Source organism: Lolium perenne, chromosome 2 (genome assembly GCF_019359855.2).
Source record: "Lolium perenne isolate Kyuss_39 chromosome 2, Kyuss_2.0, whole genome shotgun sequence".
Classification (NCBI taxonomy): Eukaryota; Viridiplantae; Streptophyta; class Magnoliopsida; order Poales; family Poaceae; genus Lolium; species Lolium perenne.
This window is the reverse complement of record NC_067245.2, coordinates 219,087,970-219,111,179: the sequence shown is the minus strand read 5'-3', so window position 1 is coordinate 219,111,179 and position 23,210 is coordinate 219,087,970. Positions and strand designations below refer to the sequence as shown.

Genomic DNA, 23,210 nt, shown 5'->3' with positions numbered 1-23,210 from the left:
TTAAAAAGTTCCAACTTTGCATGAGCATAGAATTTGATACAAAGTGATTTTGGCATGGTGGTCTTTACCAAAGTTGTTCACCTTGATGTGCTCTTGGATGAGGTGCAAAGAATTATGAAAGTTCAGTTTGAAAAATTTGAATTGCAAGGGCTCAAAGTAGGGATCAGACTATAAATGGCAGATTTGACCATTATCATATGTGATCCCAATTTGAGTTTGAATTTTATTTGATTTGTGTTTCTTTGATTTCAAAAGTTGTAATAAGTGTTTAGTAACATTATTCAACTAATGGTGAAGTAATTTATAAAAATGGCATAAACCATATGTGAGGGTTTTTAGGGTTTTATTCTTATTTGATTTCTTTCTCCTTTTGATTTATTTGGTTTGTGATCTTCACTTGATCACATTAGGATTTTAGGGTTTATCACATAAACATAATAACAATCATCATGGCATATCACTCAAATGCACAAGTTCTATGCATGGCACTATATGCAAATAAAAGTTTTTATTGGCTCTGAATTTTGAATCTCTGAAATTCTTCTAACTTTCTTTTATTGAAAATTGGGATGTTACAAACATCCACGAAAATATACCTGATGTGCATGCTCCAGCAGCTAACCAAACACATCACAGAATGACTACAACACATACGGGATACAAAGAAGACAGTCAGGCACGACCGAGTCCTGAAAAGTACACTTGCTAAGGGAACATGACGCGTATTCACTATTCACATTCGCTGCTCCAGCTCCACCATCTAAGAAATAACTAACTTAAATTTCTTCAACGCCACTATGGTAGCACAGTCTTTGCTCATCTCTCTCATTTTCAAGCTTCTCTTCGTCAGTTCAATCTTCAATGTCTACTCCACCTGGGTATGAGCATTCATTTCACACTCCTTTTGCATATTATCTGCACAACATTTCAGACCTATCTTCAATGAAAAGGACTAAGAACATCAGAAAAAAATCTTAAATGGTTCATACAATGCAGAAAAGAAATATAGCGGTTACAAAGTAGCGGCAAGTTGTGGCCTCTCCGCGGAGTCAAGCTCTTGGCTCTGAGAAGAGTGATGTTGTTGACGCTGCAGGCAGATCTAGCACAATATAACAGGGTGGTCCAACAATGTATTTTTTCATTTAATTATTTTTTTATTTTTTTTTCAATGGTATATTAACTAAGTAGAAATTCCAGGGTCGTCCATGCACCACCCTGGCCACGTTAGGGTGGCCCCTTTTGGTGATGTGTTGCTAAGTTAGGGTAGTTGGCTACGGTGCCCGATGCTATCGTCGACAGAGAGGTTTGCGATTTTCTTGCCACGTTAGCTACTGCATACCCTGGATCCAGTGGCGGACGTACAAGAAATCTGTAGGGTGGGCACACCCCCTAATTTTTAATTTTTCCTGCCCGTGTGTGATAAAAATTTACCCAAATGACTAAATATTAATGGTTTTCCAAAAAATAAGGGTGGGCCGGGCCCACCCAGCCACCCAGCTGCGTACGCCACTGCCTGGATCCACAATTGATTGATGCGGCCCCCCAATGTCATGGCCAGTCTTTGTTGGGGCGGCGCTGGGGTGTTGGGTAGTGAGTGTTTGTTGAGGTCACTTTGTGGTCTCTTGTGTTCGCTTGAGTGAGTGAAACTTTGCTGTCCGGGTCTCTTGTTTTTTTCTTTTCGAAACGGAGGCAAAACCTTTGCCTCATTCCATTAATTAAGAAGAAAGTGCCCAATTTTTAGGAGAAAATCGGGCGAAAACCAACAACACACACTTAGCACCCCAGCCAATCTGGCTACCCACACGACATAGTAGCGCCCCCAACCCTAGAACCAAAAAGCCCCAAGATCTCAGCGCCCCTGGCCGCTGCCGCCGGCGGTGGTGGTGGCGCCCGGCTGCCAAAGGCGGAGGGCATGGCGGGCGCTCCCCTGCGCCTCCTCTACGCGCGGAGCGGCGGCGGTTCTAGGGGCTGCGCGGTGAGCGTTTCGGCTCGTCGACGGCGTGGTGGTGGCGCGGCGGGAAAGCAAGGCGAGGCTGTGGTGCTAGGCGAGGCGGCCAGGAACGTGGCAGGGTTCATCGACGGCGGCTGTGCGGGCCCGATCTGGGCCAGTTCTGGCTCGTCAGGGCCGCGGCACGGACAAGCTGGTGGAGGCAGCACAGTGCCGTTTCTGCCTCTCCCGGCGCTGCCGACGGTCGGCCTTCCGGCTGTGGTGGAGGGGAAGGTGGTGTGGCCGGCGGCTGGGCATGGGCGGGCTCCCTCTGGACCGCGCCTGGGCTCCATCTAGGTGCTGCAGGGACCTGTGAATCGATACCGTGGATGGCGGGGCGGTGGCCCTGTGTGCGCAGCGGCTCCGGGACGGTGGGGTGGCGGATCAGGGGCCTACTCGCCCGGATCTGATGGGGAGGCGGGCCGTGGCGGCGGCTCGGCGGATGCGGCGAGGTGCTGGTGGGCAAGATGGAAGAAGGTGGTCCGGTCTTGGGCACGAAGCAGGATGGCGCGACAAGTCCCGGGCTAACGTCTTGGCTCGGTTGCTGACCGGCCGGCAGCTGGCCGAGGCCGGCGATGGCGGCGGTTTCGGACGCCGCTCCCTTCTTGAAGGCATCGCCGAGGAGACGTTGTGGCTTCCTGTCTGGGTATGCTCCGGGGAAATCCCTAGATCCATCGTGATCGGTCGATGGCGGCACTCTTGTGTCGTCCTCCCTCTTGAGGGCATCGATTTGGAGCTGCTTAGGTCGGAGGGACCGTGGAAGTTGGATGGTGTTGGCGTCATGGGTTGCGTGGCGACGATGACAATGGTGAGCGGATCGGAGTTGCGGCATGTCCTTCGTCACCCCTGCCGTGATGGTGAAGTCGGAGCTGCGAGGCGACTTGTGGCAACGATGCCACTTGATTGGTGCTTGCGTCGGTGCAAGGCGTGCAACCTCTCCTATGAAGGTCACGGTTGAAGTCGGAGCTGCCTCCTCCTCGACGTGCTTGGGGGCCGACTGTTTGGCATAGGCTCACTTGGGTTCCGATGCCGTTTGCGGCGAGGGTCTCGGTGGCGGTTGTCTAAGGTGAAGTCGGAATCGCTGTCTCATGGAGGAGTGATGACGATGACGCTCGGTGACATCGTCAACGATGGCATTTCTCCTCGATTTCGTTTCGGGTCTCTTGTTAGATTTGGTTGCAGGTGTGTGTAGGTGTTACTTGTGTGGGCTTGGCCCTGTGGTTGTAGGTTCTTGCCCGGTTCTCTCCTCCTAAAAACTAGACACCTTCTTCTTAATTAATTAATTAATTAATTAGTGAGGCAAAGAGCTTTTGCCTCGGTTTAAAAAAAAATACAAAGTAGCGGCAAAATGCTTAACACCTACCCTCAGCGGAGCAGATCCTTCCCAAGGCAAGCAGTCCCTGGAGAAGAGGATCATACTTCAAGGGCAACGTATCTGTCCAGTTAAAACTTGTCAGTTCAAACACTTACAAACAAGACATCCCAGGATCATAGAAATATGATAGTTCAGTACACAAATCCCTACTATTGTGCTAACCATTTGACCGGCTGAGAAGCAAACTTACTTACATTGATTAATAATATTCAGTAGCTAATTGCTTGAATCAAGCATCAATGCTCGAAGAAATAAATAGATATCATCATGCATCTACTGAATCACTTAGCTCTGAAACAACCGTTAAAACTGATCCAGGAACGCAAGACACAAACCAGTGTAAATGATTGACAGCCAAATCAGGGAAACCTTACCGTTAAAAAAGGAAATCAGTACATTCCCGTGAGTAGGTCAGATGGAACTAAAATATCAACCATTACATCTCAATTATAAACCAGTCTGCTATAACATTTACCCTCAAGTCTGAAATATTTGGGTCTTCCAAGTGGAAAACAATCTAGGCACAGAATGCGATGGTTATGGTTAGTGCATGACAGAGACCAGAAGCTTCGGTTGAGATTGAGGCAAGAGTAGCGGCGGAGTGTGTTAGTGTATCATTAGCATACTAAATGGCAGCATTGTAGGCAACATTTTGCTTGTGTTGAAGGGAAAACAGGTCATTATATTGCCGGTTCTGTGGTCTCCTGAACACGGTAAACTTGCATCTATGTTTTCTTTCCAAGTTCATGTGGTGCATTCATCAGATTTTTCAGAAATTAGCTGATTTGCTGAAGATTTTCATAATATGTGTCAATTTTATTACGATTGTCTATTCCTAAGATATGCATGTTGTATGTAGGGGAAATCGGGGGCACAATGATTGTACTATTTCTAACCTTAAACATGGTTTTGAAACAATGAGAAGGTTGTGGGTTGATCGTAAATTCGTAACAGTTACCGCAGACCAATATAACACATAATTTGGATCGTATATCTTCTAGGGCTGTCATATTGTGAATGAAGGGGAACTATTTATTTCTCCTCACTCAGCATTACCATACTCTACGCCTTCTGACATGTTCATCTATCAGTGCAAAATGCTACTAGAATTCTCTTCCAGACCATGTGGAAAATACTGAATAGTAGATCAGACACACACTACCTTTTAAATTATTTATAGCATATCTTACGCCATTCATATTAGTAATTAAAAGAGATAGTATTTCAGGGATAATAAGAAGAAAGAATGCAAGGTGTTAATGTGGTACTATGACATCTGACCATTATATCAGTTTAAGAGATGCTTACTTGATAGTTTGAAGTTAAAAAAAATCTCATTGTAAAGGATATTGATACAAGAAAAATCATCACATAACTCTAATAACATTGACCCAAAGTATGTGCTAATGAATGAAAATAACAAGATCTTTTTCCTTTTTTGGTGTGAGCAGAGTTATGAAGGATTTTGATTATTAGCTATAATTCATCTTAGAGAGCAGAAGAATCTATTGATCTTTCTTGTCCATTGTTTTGTCAAGTTAGCATGAACAAAACACGTAATTTTCTTATCCTGAAAGGCTAAGATCTTCATGTTCTGTGAGCAAATGATTAAAAAAAAAGCAGATTACAACACAACAAATTAAGAGACAGCGACATGGTAATTATAATGCAGGGAGCAGCGTAAATAAGTTTCTTGATATTCAGAAACAATTCAGCATATAGTCTATTAATATAATGTAGTTACAAATATGTAGCTGAATGTACAATCGAAAATCTAAGCTAAAAACTATGAGTAAAAAGGAACAACAGAAACCAGATCAGTTTGGGTTATGTACCAAGTCAATAAATAGGGTTGGATACTTGATTCCAGATCCTTGGGAGCATTCCTTACTTGCGATTCAGGTTGAATATTTTTGTATTTACCTGTTGAAGCTCCACCAAAATGAAGAACCACTAATCCGAACATTAACGTTGTCCTACATTTGGTATCCAATCCATTCATGTCCCTGAATAAAGTTCTCCACCGAGTAGAATCTGACATGCTGCTCCGGCGTCTGACTGCTCCACCCAACCCTCGAAGTGTGATTTGCACCAGGCCCTCGACTATCAAACTCCCCATAATACAGCGTCCCGAGCGCAAACTCCCCTCGCCAAGGAAGCCACCCCTCCGGTCTGACAACCTTCCCCAGATAACAGCTGACGTACAGCGTCCTCGCATACTCCTTCCACGGACGCCCCAGATAGAGCCGGTAAGACTGCGGCTTCGACCGGTGCAGCGCAACGAAATCCCGGTCGCCATCCACCGTGCAGTTCCGAAACACGAACCCCGTCGTCTGCCCTGGATCGATCCTCCCGTTCGCCGCCACCACATTGCGTGCAGTCTTCCAGGTTCCCTCTGCCCGCGGCACCGTGTTAATCATACACTCCTCAAACATAGCTGCTGCATTCCCAAATACAAAATCCACAGTTCCGGTGATATGGCACCGCCGATACAGATGCCGCATTGTGCGAGCGTACAGCGTGTCCTGGTGCCCTCGGAGCTCCACGCTCTCCAGCACCGACCGGTCGCTGTCCGACCGGAATGCAACCGCCTGATGAGCTCCTGCCCCTGCAGTATTCTCAAATGTGATATCTCTCGCTCGGAACCCGTCGCCGGTAACAGCCACGGTGGCGGTGTCGTAGGTGCCAAGCCCTTCGATCCCGACGCTCCGTGAGGCGGTGATCACGGTAGCCCCCATTCCCTCGCCCACTAGCAGAATGTTGGTCTTTTCGTAGGGGATTACGACGGTTTCCATGTATATACCTGCAGCGACGGCGATGACGAAGTGGCCGTCGGTGTAATTCGGTGCCGCATTGACAGCATCTTGCACATTGGAGAAGTCGCACGGCGTCTCTGCTGGACTTGGCTTGCAGACGGTCGCTGCCGGACGGATCCGCGCCGGGAAGGCCGCGGCGGTGGAGTGGGAGGAGGAGGGTTTGGGGTCCGCGGTTAGAGCTTGCGGGGTGAGGGAATTGAGGAAGCGGGAGGTGAGTGGGTAGGAGGGGAAAGCGGGGAGGGACAGCAGGTGGGAGCAGTCGTACTGGTACTGGAGCGAGGCGGACGCGAGGTGGAGCGCCCCCGGTAGGTCGCCGGACTCGAGGGAGGAGAGGGCGGCGCGGAGGCGGTGGAGCGAGAGTGAGAGGTGGTCGGCGCACGGGTGCGCGTAGGAGGTGGGGGACGGGTGCGCGGCGATGGCCGCGCGGAGGAGGGAGGCGGGTCCCCCTGGCGGCGCGGTGGGTAGGAGGATGATGAGCGCGAGGAGTACGAGTGCGGCCGCCGCCGCGGCGGCCGGAAGGAGGCGGCGGCGGCGGGGCAGGGCGTGCTGGTGGTGGCCGGCGTGGGTGCGCGGCATTTGGGCGCGCGTCGGAGAGATCCCGATGCCTAGATTGCGTTCATTCCTTAACCATTTTTTTACTTGTTTTGATGCGTACTAGATTGTGTTTCATCTGGAAACGGGGAGCTCCAGCTCCGTGTTTCGGATCTGAAGGCGTCTTTTCGATAGGCGTTTTCGGGGTGCGCAGCTTTAACCAACCGATAACTCTGATAAGAAACCGCCTCTTCACTTCAGTGGTGCTCTGCCGCTCTCGCTCCCTGTAATTCTCCTGTGAGCTTTACTGGTTTAATCGATGGATTTGGCCATTGCGAGAGTGGTCCACGGGTGCTCTCCTTCCTGGAGATGCATGAAATCGCCAAGAACTTCTCTGCTGCTCGGTTCTTGGGCTGCTGCCGGTGGCGCGTTTCCTGGATGCTCATGCCCTCTAGCTGTTTGTCGAAATGCCACAGCCGTGGTGCCCTTTGCCAAGAAGAAGAGGAAGGGGTACACTCAGGTAACGCCTGATGGGGAGGAGGACGATGATGTCGCTGATGAGTTGGAGGGCGAGGCCAAGGATGATGATGATAATGAAGAGGAGGAGGAGGAGGAGGTCAGTGGTGACGGTATGGTTCTGTGAATTCTGGTGATGTTTCTCTGTTTCCTTTTGATTAGGGGTTTTGGGTTTAGTCTACTACTCTGCTGTGCCCTGTGGAAGGGGGATGTTTGCTGGGGCTCTGCATATTGGCTTCATTTCTTGCATTACTTTATCTGAATGTTTCGTTCAGAAAAGAAAAACTGTATCTGACTTGGGCGCTTCAGATATTCATATCCATGTAAGGTCTGCATACTATGTAAGGTATAAGATGCATGATTTGCCGATTGTTGAATAACATCCACCTAGAGAAGGCGCAATGTACAACTATTTCATGCATCTGCATTGCGCTTACTTGGCACCCTAAATCAGGCTGAATTGGCTAAGCTTATTGAACATGTGCTGTTTCTTATTTACTTACCTCATTAGTTAACTGAATTAAATACTACTTTATTGGAGTACTCTTTATATATAGTTAATGAGTACAGTCATGTTTCATGTCCTACTCATCTAAAAACTCAAGCGCAGTGATGAATTTGGGTGGTGCACTAGTTCCCATTTCTGTCAGCTGATTCTGGGCAGGACATGTTTAATCTTGCAACAATACACTCCAGTCTATTCATGTATCACCTTCAACTAGTGTTAATGTCTCTGGATCGTCGAATAATGCAGTAATATGCTGTAAGCTAGTATCAGTAAAGCAATTATGGCCCTCGTACCATATGCAGATATAGTGGATGAAGACGACTATGACGACGATGATGAGTATGACTTTGGAGATGATTTTGAGAGTGATGATGAACACGACCTTTATGTAAGTTACTTTTATCTATTCAAATCTACAACTTTTACCAGGTAACACTGACCATTGACCACGGATGTGCATTCATATTGTGGAGGCTGGAGATGGAGGTGCTGGTGGTGGAGTATCACTTGCTGGCACATGGTGGGGCAAGGAAGCATTGGCTTTGGCTGAGCAGGTTTCGGAATCATTCGACGGTGACTTGAAAATTTATGCTTTCAAGGCAACTGCAAACTTGGAGATCAGAGTACGCATTGAGAAGATGTCCACTAGGTATGTTTCAGTGTCCACTGGGTATATATCAATATTAGCACATGCATATGCTGTAGTTTACAGATTCTGTCTAGTTTATGTGAGTGTGTGATTGGGATGTAGTGATTTGATAGATTAACTCATAATTTTGAGTAGGTTTAACTAACTGTTTCAAGGGTGCGGGGTTAGTAAATAAAGGCCAGTGCACGACAGATAACACTCGAAGTTGCCTTCTTAATTTGTAGCTGTCTTTCTATTTTTTTGTCATTTCTCTAAGATTTCTTATGAAGCACTTGCTATTAGGTATGGTTCTCCAACTATCGATGACATCGAAGCGTACACAATTGCATTGCGTGCAAAGTTGGATGATGCAGAGTCAGCAGGCAGGATACCAAAAAACATATCCTTGGAGGTTGGTACTCTAGAACCATACTCAGAGCTAGTTAAAGCCTTCTCCGGATGCTCTCCTTGGAACAAACCGATAACTTCAGTAAGATTATTGTTTCTCTATGCTGTTATTAGCATTAATGTTTTCCATTAATGACTTTGAAGGTGTCATCCCCTGGCGTGGAAAGAGTTGTCCGTGTCCCGGACGAGCTTGAACGCTTCAAAGAACGGGCGATGTATGTCAGATATGTTGCAGCAAGCGAGGATTTAGCCACGCCTCAAGAAGCGGACGGTGTGTTCAGGCTCATTTCCTACGACATGGACCTGTGCGAGTGCACCTGGGGCATAGCGGATGTGAAGATAAACCGGCAGCAGACCGGCAAGGGCAGGCCCCTGAGCAAGAAGCAGAGAGAATGGCGTCTGCAGACGCGGTTCGAGTCGCTGAAGTTGGTTAGGGTGTACTCTGAATGTTGAGGGCTCCTTTGAGTTAGTCTGCGTGTCCATCTGAGGTATTCTAGCACCTCATCCAATTTTGTTGAACGAACCCTGATAGGCCAGTGTTTGTGCAGTAGCTAGGTTGTTGTAACACTTGTTCGTATTCAATGATGAGATGAGTTATTCTTCTACACAATAAGATAACACCTGAACTGTCCTGCAATTTTACTCGCAAAGCAGGAAGCTCTTTGGCTACCCCTTTGCTCTCTTGCCTGCGGTTTTACATAGCTATGTAACCCTTTTGTCTAATTATCAATCTTCATGTAAATAGCACTCTTGTTTCTCCTGCTAAATGAAACCGGCACACAGCAGCCTTACACATAAAAGATAATTAATATTAGCAATCTCTTGTCAACGGAATAGATGGCTTCTCCAACTGAACAAACTGTCAGGTACGAACTAGGGATGTTCTTTCAGCAGCTAGACCAAAATAAGAATGAGCATATAATACCGGAGGAATGTAGTAACTCCATAGTATAGCATGTTGTGAATGAGCAACTAGTATTCACAGAGGGCCATAGGCCAGTACATGTACATGTGTGACAATGTGCAGGTAAGCCCCTCATACACTGGGGAATAACAGAGAAAGAACTATACAACTCTAACACCCCCCCTCAAACTCATGGTGGGTCAACAACACTGAGTTTGGAGAGAAAGAAACCATGTTGTGCTCTAGTCTGGGCCTTCGTGAAGAAGTCAGCAAGCTGAAGCTCTGAAGGCACGTAATGAAGAGCCATAACCTGATGCTGCACAGCATGACGCACATAGAAGGCATCAACACCGATGTGTTTGGTGAGCTTGTGTTTCACCGGATCACGCGCAATGCTGATGGCACCAGTACTATCTGATAAGAGCGAAGTCGGAGCGTCAGCAGAAACACCAAATTCCGCAAGTAACCAGCGTAACCAAGTCACCTCAGCCGTCAAGAGAGCCATCGCTCGCAACTCAGCCTCAACACTCGAACGAGAGACTGCAACCTGCTTCTTGGTCTTCCAAGCAATGAGAGAGCCACCAAGAAAGACACAGTAGGCAGAGAGACTTGCGATCCTCTGGATCACTAGCCCAGGTAGCATCTGAGTAGGTCTGGAGCTGTAAGGAGCTGGAGCGAGGAAAGAAAAGCCGACGGGAGATAGTGCCACGAAGATAGCGAAGGACACGAAGAAGATGACTGTAGTGGACACTAGTGGGAGCAGCCATGAACTGACTCAGAATGTGGACTGGGTAGGAAATGTCAGGACGTGTGACAGCAAGGTAGACAAGGCTGCCAACCAAGTGACGATAGCGAGTCGGGTCTGGAAGAAGATCACCATCAGTGGAACAAAGGCGGACATTGAGCTCCATAGGAGTCTCGACAATGCGCTCATCACCAAGAGCAGCACGAGTGAGAAGGTCCTGAATATACTTCTCCTGGGAGATATAGAAGCCATCAGAGGTAGAGGAAACCTCAAGCCCAAGAAAGTAGCGGAGAGGACCTAAATCAGTCATGAGAAACTGATCGCGAAGACGGGCCTTGACAAAGGCAATGTACTCAGGGTCGTCGCCTGTGATGATCATGTTATCAACATAAAGAAGAAGCAGAGTCCGACCACGAGAGGATGTGTGGACAAAGAGCGCAGGGTCATGTGCGCTAGGGACGAAACCAGCAGCAGTGACCACAGAGGCAAAACGCTGAAACCAGGCGCGCGGGGCTTGCTTAAGGCCATAGAGAGAGCGCAGGAGACGACAGACCATGCCATCAGGAACAGAGTAGCCAGGAGGTGGCTGCATGTAAACCTCCTCAGTCAACTCACCGTTAAGAAAAGCATTCTGCACATCAAGCTGACAGACAGACCAGTGACGAACAGAAGCAACGGCAAGAAGAGTACGAACAGTGGTCATGTGAGCCACCGGAGCAAAGGTCTCGTCATAGTCACGGCCATGCTCCTGCTGAAAACCGCGAGCGACAAGTCGAGCCTTGTAGCGCTCAAGAGAACCATCGGAGCGAGTCTTGATCTTGTAGACCCACTTGCAGGTGATGGGACGAACAGAGGAAGGAGGAGTGACAACATCCCAAGTGCCAGTACGCTCAAGAGCAGCAATCTCCTGAGCCATCGCTAGCTGCCATTCGGGATGAGCAAGGGCATCCCGATAAGAGGTCGGCTCAAGGGCAGCAGAAAGACCGTAGTGAGTGGGAGAATAGCGATTAGGAGGAGGACGAGGACGAGCACGAGCATGAAGATGATGAGTCGGCTCGGACGTAGAGGGCATCGCATCAGAGGTAGGGGCATGTCAGGAGAAGCAGCATCATCCTCACGGGGGCGACGGGAGTAGTGAAAAGGGTAGGGAGGAACGACCGTAGTCGAGGAAGGTGACATGGGAGAGGAGGGTGTGGAGGGTGGTAACGGTGGTGAGGGAGGAGAGGGAGGTCTGGCGGGTGAGGGAGGAGAAGGTGGTGAGAGACTCGGCGGAGCAGGGACCGGAGGCACAGGAGGAGGGGAGTCAGGGAACATGAGAAAAGAGATATCAGCCACCGAGAAGGAAGAGGAGGAGGGACGCGGGTAGAAAGGACGGGACTCATCAAAAGTGACATCCCGATATATGCGCATCCGACGACCAATAGGATCCCAACACTTATATCCTTTGTGCTCAGGGTTGTAGCCAAGGAAGGCACACTCAACAGATTGAGCAATCAGCTTGGTGCGTTCGCGTGGAGCAAGAAGAACATAGCAAACGCAACCAAAAAGACGAAGGGTCGAGTAATAAGGATTGTGACCAGTGAGACGCTCAAGAGGAATACCACCCTGCAAGGCTGTGGAGGGCTGAAGGTTGATGAGATAGGTGGAAATAGACACAGCCTCAGCCCAGAAGTGAGGAGGAAGAGGGGCAGCGATCATCATCGCACGAGCCGTCTCAAGCAGGTGGCGATGCTTGCGCTCAGAAACACCATTTTGGGCATGGGCGCCAGGGCAGGAGAATTGGGCAAGAGTGCCCTGCTTAGCAAGGAAAACACGCAATAGCTGGGAGATATACTCACCGGCAGAATCAGCCCGAAAGACACGTACAGGCGTGGAAAACTGAGTATGGACCATGGCAGCAAACCACTTATATATCGAGAGAACCTCGTTTTGAGAGGTCATAAAATAAATCCAAGTGTGGCGAGAGAAGTCATCGATAAAAATAGCATAGTAGCGGTGGCCCCCCTTGGAAGCAAAGGGAGCAGGACCCCATACATCAGAATGGACTAAGTCAAACGGACGCTGAGATACAGACTCACTGGTAGGATAAGGTAACTGATTCTGTTTACCAAGCCGACAACCCTGACAACCCTGAAGCGAGACATCTACTGAGACAGGCCCAGAAGACCTCGACGAAGTAAGGACGACAAGCGAGAACCACAAAGATGACCAAGATGATGATGCCACTGCTGGAAGGAGGCGGGAGTGGAAGCAGCAAGCACACATGGTGCAGTCGGTGAAGTGGTGGAGGAAGGAACATGAAGCCAGTCAAGCTCACAAAGTCCCTGGGAGTCACGGCACCGAGGGCCAGCCCCAACCAGTGCCCGAGTGCGAGTGTCCTGAACAAAACAAGAATCAACATCAAGAATGACCCGACAACCAGAATCAGTGAGTTGAGCAGCGGAAAACAAGTTCATGGTAAGACGGGGAACATGAGAAACATCAGGAAGGGAAAATGAGGGAGTAGAAAGAGTGCCATGACTAGCAACAGGGAGAGAAGTACCATCGGCAGTAAGAACACGAACAGGAAGAGGAAGAGGTCGAAGAGAAGAAAGAGAGGAAGAATCAGGAGACATGTGAAAAGAAGCTCCAGAATCCAGAACCCACGACGATGTACCTGACTGTGGCGAGGAAACGGCTGCAGAGGCAGCAGTACCCGTCGAAGCAGAGTCAGAGGAGGCAAGGAGACGCTGAAGTCTCGCTATATCCTGCTCAGTGAAGCCCGTGGCGACAGGTGCTGAAGGTGGAGCATGAGGAGGCACACCCCGCTGCTTCTGATAGCAGTCAGACTCAAGGTGACCAGACCTCCGACAGTGAGTGCAGAACCGAGGAGGGCGAGGGCGACACCCACCGCGAAAAGGCCGGGATCCTCCAGAAGCAACAGGCGCTGGGGTGGGTAGAAGCGGCGGTGCAGGAGCAGTGGGAACTCGAGCAACAAGAATAGAGGGTGTCCCAAGCAGTCCAGCACTGATACGTCTCCGACGTATCGATAATTTCTTATGTTCCATGCCACATTATTGATGATATCTACATGTTTTATGCATACTTTATGTCATATTTATGCATTTTCCGGCACTAACCTATTAACGAGATGCCGAAGAGCCGATTCTTTGTTTTCTGCTGTTTTTGGTTTCAGAAATCCTAGTAAGGAAATATTCTCGGAATTGGACGAAATTAACGCCCAGGGGCCTATTTTCACACGAAGCTTCCAGAAGACCGAAGGAGTCACGAAGTGGGGCCACGAGGTGGCCAGACGCTAGGGCGGCGCGGCCCAAGCCCTGGCCGCGCCGGCCTAGTGTGTGGGCCCCCTGTCAGGCCCCCTGACCTATCTCCTCCGCCTACTTAAAGCCTTCGTCGCAAAACCCCCAGGACCGAGAGCCACGATACGGAAAACCTTCCAGAGACGCCGCCGCCGCCAATCCCATCTCGGGGGATTCAGGAGATCGCCTTCGGCACCCTGCCGGAGAGGGGAATCATCTCCCGGAGGACTCTTCACCGCCATGGTCGCCTCCGGAGTGATGTGTGAGTAGTTCACCCCTGGACTATGGGTCCATAGCAGTAGCTAGATGGTCGTCTTCTCCTAATTGTGCTTCATTGTCGGATCTTGTGAGCTGCCTAACATGATCAAGATCATCTATCTGTAATGCTATATGTTTGTTTGTTGGGATCCGATGGATAGAGAATACTATGCTATGTTGATTATCAATCTATTACCTATGTGTTGTTTATGATCTTGCATGCTCTCCGTTATTAGTAGAGGCTCTGGCCAAGTTTTTACTCTTAACTCCAAGAGGGAGTATTTATGCTCGATAGTGGGTTCATGCCTCCATTAAATGCAGGACAGTGTGAGAAAGTTCTAAGGTTGTGGATGTCTTGTTGCTACTAGGGATAAAACATCGATGCTATGTCTCGAGGATGTAGTTATTGATTACATTACGCACCATACTTAATGCAATTGTCTGTTGTTTTCAACTTAATCTTTGGAAGGGGTTCGGATGATAACTTTGAAGGTGGACTTTTTAGGCATAGATGCATGCTGGATAGCGGTCTATGTACTTTGTCGTAATGCCCAATTAAATCTCACAATACTCATCATATCATGTATGTGCATGGTCATGCCCTCTTTATTTGTCAATTTCCCAACTGTAATTTGTTCACCCAACATGCTATTTATCTTATGGGAGAGACACCTCTAGTGAACTGTGGACCCCGGTCCATTCTTTTGATCGAATACAATCTACTGCAATACTTGTTCTACTGTTTTCTGCAAACAATCATCATCCACACTATACATCTAATCCTTTGTTACAGCAAGCCGGTGAGATTGACAACCTCACTGTTTCGTTGGGGCAAAGTACTTTGGTTGTGTTGTGCAGGTTCCACGTTGGCGCCGGAATCCCTGGTGTTGCGCCGCACTACATCTCGCCGCCATCAACCTTCAACGTGCTTCTTGGCTCCTACTGGTTCGATAAACCTTGGTTTCTTACTGAGGGAAAACTTGCCGCTGTACGCATCACACCTTCCTCTTGGGGTTCCCAACGGACGCGTGCTGTACGTGTATCAAGCTCTTTTTCTGGCGCCGTTGCCGGGGAGATCAAGACACGTTGCAAGGGGAGTCTCCACTTCCAATCTCTTTACTTTGTTTTTGTCTTGCTTTATTTTATTTACTACTTTGTTTGCTGCACTAAATCAAAATACAAAAAAAATTAGTTGCTAGTTTTACTTTACTTGCTATCTTGTTTGCTATATCAAAAACACAAAAAAATTAGTTACTTGCATTTACTTTATCTAGTTTGCTTTATTTACTGTTGCTAAAATGGGTACTCCTGTAAATACTAAGTTGTGTGACTTCACAACAACAAATAATAATGATTTCTTATGCACACCTATTGCTCCACCTGCTACTACAGCAGAATTCTTTGAAATTAAACCTGCTTTACTAAATCTTGTTATGCGAGAGCAATTTTCTGGTGTTAGTTCTGATGATGCTGCTGCCCATCTCAATAATTTTGTTGAACTATGTGAAATGCAAAAGTATAAGGATGTAGATGGTGACATTATAAAATTAAAATTGTTCCCTTTCTCATTAAGAGGAAGAGCTAAAGATTGGTTGCTATCTCTGCCTAAGAATAGTATTGATTCATGGACTAAATGCAAGGATGGTTTTATTGGTAGATATTATCCCCCTGCTAAAATTATATCTTTGAGAAGTAGCATAATGAATTTTAAATAATTGGATAATGAGCATGTTGCATAAGCTTGGGAAAGAATGAAATCTTTGGTTAAAAATTGCCCAACCCATGGACTGACTACTTGGATGATCATCCAAACCTTTTATGCAGGACTGAATTTTTCTTCACGGAACCTATTGGATTCAGCTGCTGGAGGTACCTTTATGTCCATCACTCTTGGCGAAGCAACAAAGCTTCTTGATAATATGATGATTACTTACTCTGAATGGCACACCGAAAGAGCTCCACAAGGTAAGAAGGTAAATTCTGTTAAAGAAACCTCTTCCTTGAGTGATAAGATTGATGCTATTATGTCTATGCTTGTGAATGGTAGGACTAATGTTGATCCTAATAATGTTCCGTTAGCTTCATTGGTTGCCCAAGAAGAACATGTTGATGTAAACTTCATTAAAAATAATAATTTCAACAACAATGCTTATCGGAACAATTCTAGTAACAACTATAGGCCATATCCTTATAATAATGGCAACGGCTATGGGAATTCTTACAACAATAATAGGAACACACACCCTGGACTTGAAGCTATGCTTAAAGAATTTATTAGTACACAAACTGCTTTTAACAAATCTGTTGAAGAAAAGCTTGGGAAAATTGATATACTTGCTTCTAAAGTCGATAGTCTTGCTGCTGATGTTGATCTTTTGAAATGGAAAGTTATGCCTAATGAAAATCATAATAATAATATTGTTACTACAGAAAATGCCATCCAAGTTAGAATTAATGATAATATAAGATTGATGGCCGAATTGCGTGCTAGGTGGGAGAAAGAAGAAAATGCTAAAGAAGATAATATAGCTAAAGTTTGGACTATTACCACCACTAGTAATGCTAATGCTCCACATGTTGCTGCACCTCCTACTATTAATGGTAAAATAATTGGTGTTGGCAATGTTTCCACTTCTAATGCAAAGCGTGAAAAACTGCCTGAAACTGTTAAAACTGCTGAAACTTCCTGTGATAAAACTGCTGAAATTTTTTCCAACATTGAGGATAATGATCCCATTGCTTTAGATTATAATGGTTTGGATTTTGATGATTGTCACATCTCTGAAGTTATAAAGTTCTTACAAAAACTTGCTAAGAGTCCTAATGCTAGTGCTATAAATTTGGCTTTCACGAAACATATTACAAATGCTCTCATAAAAGCTAGAGAAGAGAAATTAAATCGCGAAACTTCTATTCCTAGGAAGTTAGAGGATGGTTGGGAGCCCATCATTAAGATGAAGGTCAATGACTTTGATTGTAATGCTTTATGTGATCTTGGTGCAAGTATTTCCGTTATGCCTAGGAAAATCTATAATATGCTTGACTTGCCACCATTGAAAAATTGTTATTTGGATGTTAATCTTGCTGATAATTCTACAAAGCTTTGGGGAGAGTCGATAATGTTAGCATTACCGTTAACAATAACCTTGTCCCCGTTGATTTTGTTGTCTTGGATATTGAATGCAATGCATCTTGTCCCATTATATTGGGAAGACCTTTTCTTCGAACTGTTGGTGCTATCATTGATATGAAGGAAGATAATATTAGATATCAATTTCCTCTCAAGAAAGGTATGGAACACTTCCCTAGAAAGAGAATGAAGTTACCTTTTGATTCTATTATTAGAACAAATTATGATGTTGATGCTTCGTCTCTTGATAATACTTGATACACACTTTCTGCGCCTAGCTGAAAGGCGTTAAAGAAAAGCACTTATGGGAGACAACCCATGTTTTTACTACTGCACTTTTATTTTATATTTGAGTCTTGGAAGTTGTTACTACTGTAGCAACCTCTCCTTATCTTAGTTTTGTGCATTGTTGTGCCAAGTAAAGTCGTTGATAGTAAGGTTCATACTAGATTTGGATTACTGCGCAGAAACAGATTTCTTGCTGTCACGAATCTGGACCTAATTCTCTGTAGGTAACTCAGAAAATTATGCCAATTTACGTGAGTGATCCTCAGATATGTACGCAACTTTCATTCAATTTGAGCATTTTCATTTGAGCAAGTCTGGTGCCTCTTAGAAATTCGTCTTTACGAACTGTTCTGTTTTGACAGATTCTGCCTTTTATTTCGCATTGCCTGTTTTGCTATGCTTGATGGATTTTTCGATTCCATTAACTTTTAGTAGCTTTGTGCAGTGTCCAGAAGTGTTAAGAATGATTATGTCACCTCTGAACATGTAAATTTTAATTGTGCACTAACCCTCTAATGAGTTGTTTTGAGTTTGGTGTGGAGGAAGTTTTCAAGGATCAAGAGAGGGAGATGATACAATATGATCAAGGAGAGTGAAAGCTCTAAGCTTGGGGATGCCCCGGTGGTTCACCCCTGCATATTTCAAGAAGACTCAAGCGTCTAAGCTTGGGGATGCCCAAGGCATCCCCTTCTTCATCGACAACATTATCAGGTTCCTCTAGTGAAACTATATTTTTATTCCATCACATCTTATGCACTTTGCTTGGAGCGTCTGTTTGTTTTTATTTTTGTTTTGTTTAAATAAAATGGATCCTAGCATTCATTGTGTGGGAGATACACGCGCTCCGCTGTTGCATATGGACAAATATGTCCTTAGGCTTTACTCATAGTATTCATGGCGAAGGTTGAATCTTCTTCGTTAAATTGTTATATGGTTGGAATTGGGAAATGCTACATGTAGTAATTGCTATAATGTCTTGATACTTGGCAATTGTTATGCTCATGTTTAAGCTCTTGCATCATATACTTTGCACCCATTAATGAAGAAATACATAGAGCTTGCTAAAATTTGGTTTGCATAATTGGTCTCTCTAAGGTCTAGATAATTTCTAGTAAAGAGTTTGAACAACAAGGAAGTTGGTGTAGAGTCTTATAATGTTTACAATATGTCTTTTATGTGAGTTTTGCTGCACCGGTTCATCCTTGTGTTTGTTTCAAATAACCTTGCTAGCCCAAACCTTGTATCGAGAGGGAATACTTCTCATGCATCCAAAATCCTTGAGCCAACCACTATGCCATTTGTGTCCACCATACCTACCTACTACATGGTATTTCTCCGCCATTCCAAAGTAAATTGCTTGAGTGCTACCTTTAAACAATTCAAAATTTATCACCTCTGATTTGTGTCAATGTTTTATAGCTCATGAGGAAGTATGTGGTGTTTATCTTTCATTCTTGTTGAGCAACTTTCACCAATGGACTAGTGGCTTCATCCGCTTATCCAATAATTTTGCAAAAAGAGCTGGCAATGGGATTCCCAGTCCCCAATTAATTAACAAAAATAGACACTCCTCCATGGTATGTGATTGTTGGACGGCACCCGAAGGATTCGGTTAGCCATGGCTTGAGAAAGCAAAGGTGGGGAGGAGTGTCATCCAAATAACTAAAATAAAAAGGCACTCCTTCATGGTATGAGATTGTTGGCAGGCACCCGAGGATTCGGTTATCCATGGTTTGTGAAAGAAAGGTTGGAAGGAGTGCCACCCAAAAATAAAAATAAAATGGGAGCCGCTCTTTGAAGGTTTGTCTGGCAAGGGGGTTAGAGTGCCCACTACCATTTGTTGACAACAACAAACACCTCTCAAAATTTTACTTTTATGCTCTCTATATCTTTTCAAAACCAAAGCTCTAGCACAAATATAGCAATCAATGCTTCCCTCTGCGAAGGGCCTTTCTTTTACTTTTATGTTGAGTCAGTTCACCTATTTCTCTCCATCTCAAGAAGCAAACACTTGTGTGAACTGTGCATTGATTCCCACATACTTGCATATTGCACTTGTTATATTACTTTACATTGTCAATATCCATGAGATATACATGTTATAAGTTGAAAGCAACCGCTGAAACTTAATCTTCCTTTGTGTTGCTTCAATGCCTTTACTTTGAATTATTGCTTTATGAGTTAACTCTTATGCAAGACTTATTGATGCTTGTCTTGAAGTACTATTCATGAAAAGTCTTTGCTTTATGATTCATTTGTTTACTCATGTCATTTACCATTGTTTTGATCACTTCATTCATTACATGTGCTTACAATAGTATGATCAAGGTTATGATGGCATGTCACTCCAGAAATTATCTTTGTTATCGTTTACCTGCTCGGGACGAGCAGGAACTAAGCTTGGGTATGCTGATACGTCTCCGACGTATCGATAATTTCTTATGTTCCATGCCACATTATTGATGATATCTACATGTTTTATGCATACTTTATGTCATATTTATGCATTTTTCGGCACTAACCTATTAACGAGATGCCGAAGAGCCAGTTGTTGTTTTCTGCTGTTTTTGGTTTCAGAAATCCTAGTAAGGAAATATTCTCGGAATTGGACGAAATTAACGCCCAGGGGCCTATTTTCACACGAAGCTTCCAGAAGACCGAAGGAGTCACGAAGTGGGGCCACGAGGTGGCCAGACGCTAGGGCGGCGCGGCCCAAGCCCTGGCCGCGCCGGCCTAGTGTGTGGGCCCCCTGTCAGGCCCCCTGACCTATCTCCTCCGCCTACTTAAAGCCTTCGTCGCGAAACCCCCAGGACCGAGAGCCACGATACGGAAAACCTTCCAGAGACGCCGCCGCCGCCAATCCCATCTCGGGGGATTCAGGAGATCGCCTCCGGCACCCTGCCGGAGAGGGGAATCATCTCCCGGAGGACTCTTCACCGCCATGGTCGCCTCCGGAGTGATGTGTGAGTAGTTCACCCCTGGACTATGGGTCCATAGCAGTAGCTAGATGGTCGTCATCTCCTAATTGTGCTTCATTGTCGGATCTTGTGAGCTGCCTAACATGATCAAGATCATCTATCTGTAATGCTATATGTTGTGTTTGTTGGGATCCGATGGATCTATGCTATGTTGATTATCAATCTATTACCTATGTGTTGTTTATGATCTTGCATGCTCTCCGTTATTAGTAGAGGCTCTGGCCAAGTTTTTACTCTTAACTCTAAGAGGGAGTATTTATGCTCGATAGTGGGTTCATGCCTCCATTAAATGCAGGACATGTGAGAAAGTTCTAAGGTTGTGGATGTGCTGTTGCTACTAGGGATAAAACATCGATGCTATGTCCGAGGATGTAGTTATTGATTACATTACGCACCATACTTAATGCAATTGTCTGTTGTTTTCAACTTAATACTGGAAGGGGTTCGGATGATAACCTGAAGGTGGACTTTTTAGGCATAGATGCATGCTGGATAGCGGTCTATGTACTTTGTCGTAATGCCCAATTAAATCTCACAATACTCATCATATCATGTATGTGCATGGTCATGCCCTCTTTATTTGTCAATTGCCCAACTGTAATTTGTTCATCCAACATGCTATTTATCTTATGGGAGAGACACCTCTAGTGAACTGTGGACCCCGGTCCATTTTTTTAATGGAATACAATCTACTGCAATACTTGTTCTATTGTTTTCTGCAAACAATCATCATCCACACTATACATCTAATCCTTTGTTACAGCAAGCCGGTGAGATTGACAACCTCACTGTTTCGTTGGGGCAAAGTACTTTGGTTGTGTTGTGCAGGTTCCACGTTGGCGCCGGAATCCCTGGTGTTGCGCCGCACTACATCTCGCCGCCATCAACCTTCAACGTGCTTCTTGGCTCCTACTGGTTCGATAAACCTTGGTTTCTTACTGAGGGAAAACTTGCCGCTGTACGCACCACACCTTCCTCTTGGGGTTCCCAATGGACGCGTGCTGTACGCGTATCAAGCACCACGCAGACGAGTCTCCTCAGCACGAAGCTCAGTCAGTACCTCTGAGATAGGAACACGGCCTCTAGCAAACAACTGAGCACGACGAGGCTCAAACTCTGGGCGAAGCCGAGACAGGAACTCATGGATCCTCTGGAAGTCCATATCTGAACGTACGGTCCGGCAACACTGGCAAGTACCACAGACAGCACTGCGAAGAGAGTCAAGCTGGCGCCAGATCGCCGCACTCTGGGTGTAGAACTCATCAACAGTAGAGTCACCCTGCTGAAGATCATGCTCCTGGCGCAACACAGACAAGTACAGAGAATCCCCAGAAGGCTGATAACGCTGACGAAGGTGAGACCACATCTCAGCAACAGTGGCGAGGCCGATAAACTCAGAAGCAAACTGTGGTTGAACACTCTGAGAAAGAACGGCAGCGGCCCTGGCATCCTCATCACACCACTGAGTATAGGTAGCCAAACTGTCACGGTAAGAGCCAAGAGCCTCTGAATAAGCAAGTACCTGCTCCTCATATGCATCATCAGCAGTAGCCTCGGCAGACTTGGCTGCATCCCGATCAGCCTGAGTAGCATCCTCAGCAAGGGCATGTGGCACGGACGGCGGAGTAGGAGGCACAGGAGCAGTGGGGCGCGACGGACAAGTGACCTCGCCAGTAAGAACACCCCACAGCCGAAGACCGCGCATGTGAATGCGCATAAAGGCGGCAAACTCTCCATAGTTGGTACCATCAAAGATCACTGGGCACCGAGGAATACTGACATACCCGGACGAAGACGACGCCATTTTTTTTCACTCAGATCTGGATCGGGCCAGATCCAGCTTTTCGTGGGAGCACACGGGAGAACCGCCCGTGGCCAGCAGCTGGCCGAACAGAGGAGGGCCCAGCCGGGGCGGGCACAGCCAGGACGGCGCCAGGCGGCGCAGCCAGCAGACACTGGCGCGGCCATCCGGGGCGGGCCAGCAGGAACGCGGCCGGGGCGTGGCCGAGTCGGGCCAGCAGGGGCTCGGCCGAGGCGCGGTCGGCAGGGGCGCGGCCGAGTCGAGCCGGGGCAGCGCCGGGTCGAGCTTGATGGCCTGAATGGAGCCGGAGACAGCAGATCGAGGCAGCGGGAGCTTCAAATCGAGCTCCAAAACGACGAAAAAGAAGATTATGGTGGAGAGAAGGAGGAAGGTGGAGCAGCGGCGACCGGAAAGATCATCGGCGGCGGTGCGGATCGAGCACGGAGTTGCAGCGTGCAAAGAGCTAGACCTAGAGCTCTGATACCATGTTGTGAATGAGCAACTAGTATTCACAGAGGGCCATAGGCCAGTACATGTACATGTGTGACAATGTGCAGGTAAGCCCCTCATATACTGGGGAATAACAGAGAAAGAACTATACAACTCTAACATATCACACACTCTGCACGTCATACGAAAGAACATTGGTACAATTTGCTGATGTTCTTGTAGTTTCACACGTGTGTATGCATGTGTGCTAGTTTGACGTTAGACAAACCGTAGTAAAAAGGTGAGACTTTGAGATAGATGGCTCATTTTCCTGTATAAATTATGTTACTAGTACATAATTAATAACCAGAACAAACAAACTAAATTTCAGTTTTGGGCGGTCTAGCTGCTGTTCGCTAAATATGCCCCCATCGATGTCTTTCTTAAGTGCAAACCGAGTGACGGCAGCTCGGTCAGCCAATCATTCAAGCATATATATATGCACGTCAAACTTTTGTATTTAAGGATAAGCGATGCATGATCTATCGGCCAATATTCAAAATCTTGCGAATTTTCTGTAATTTAAACAGGTAGTTGACCTAGACATAT

General features: G+C 46.4%; 3 protein-coding genes across 3 annotated transcripts; 1 reads left to right on the top strand and 2 right to left on the bottom strand.

Annotated features, from left to right (window-relative positions):
- Positions 1-5,043: 5,043 nt before the first annotated feature.
- LOC127334917 (probable pectinesterase/pectinesterase inhibitor 51) lies at positions 5,044-6,795 on the bottom strand. The gene has a single exon (XM_051361465.1). The coding sequence runs from the start codon at positions 6,752-6,754 to the stop codon at positions 5,339-5,341; it is 1,416 nt and encodes a 471-aa protein (XP_051217425.1). The 5' UTR covers positions 6,755-6,795; the 3' UTR covers positions 5,044-5,338.
- Positions 6,796-6,955: 160 nt separating this feature from the next.
- LOC127334918 (uncharacterized) lies at positions 6,956-9,406 on the top strand. The gene is made up of 5 exons (XM_051361466.2): positions 6,956-7,338; positions 8,036-8,121; positions 8,207-8,382; positions 8,665-8,773; positions 8,914-9,406. Exons 1-5 carry the CDS (start codon positions 7,029-7,031, stop codon positions 9,220-9,222), a joined length of 990 nt encoding a protein of 329 aa, XP_051217426.1. The 5' UTR covers positions 6,956-7,028; the 3' UTR covers positions 9,223-9,406.
- A 3,752-nt stretch (positions 9,407-13,158) lies between these two features.
- LOC139835732 (uncharacterized) lies at positions 13,159-22,249 on the bottom strand. Its single transcript, XM_071825596.1, has 2 exons — positions 21,432-22,249; positions 13,159-13,383 (listed from the first exon to the last, which is right to left on the bottom strand). The coding sequence occupies exons 1-2, from the start codon at positions 22,173-22,175 to the stop codon at positions 13,159-13,161; spliced, it is 969 nt and encodes a 322-aa protein (XP_071681697.1). The 5' UTR covers positions 22,176-22,249.
- Positions 22,250-23,210: the final 961 nt, after the last annotated feature.

What these genes read in the sequence shown, in the direction of transcription:
- LOC127334917 (XM_051361465.1), bottom strand. Translation starts at nt 6,754, where the DNA reads ATGCCGCGCACCCACGCCGGCCACCACCAGCACGCCCTGCCCCGCCGC.
- LOC127334918 (XM_051361466.2), top strand. Translation starts at nt 7,029, where the DNA reads ATGGATTTGGCCATTGCGAGAGTGGTCCACGGGTGCTCTCCTTCCTGG. An exon ending in GGAGGAGGTCAGTGGTGACG is followed by an intron (nt 7,339 to 8,035) that starts GTATGGTTCTGT and finishes TACCATATGCAG; the next exon opens with ATATAGTGGATGAAGACGAC. An exon ending in ATTGAGAAGATGTCCACTAG is followed by an intron (nt 8,383 to 8,664) that starts GTATGTTTCAGT and finishes ACTTGCTATTAG; the next exon opens with GTATGGTTCTCCAACTATCG.
- LOC139835732 (XM_071825596.1), bottom strand. Translation starts at nt 22,175, where the DNA reads ATGGCGTCGTCTTCGTCCGGGTATGTCAGTATTCCTCGGTGCCCAGTG. An exon ending in GCCGTGTTCCTATCTCAGAG is followed by an intron (nt 13,384 to 21,431) that starts GTACTGACTGAG and finishes TTGTTGCTCGAG; the next exon opens with TTCCCACTGCTCCTGCACCG.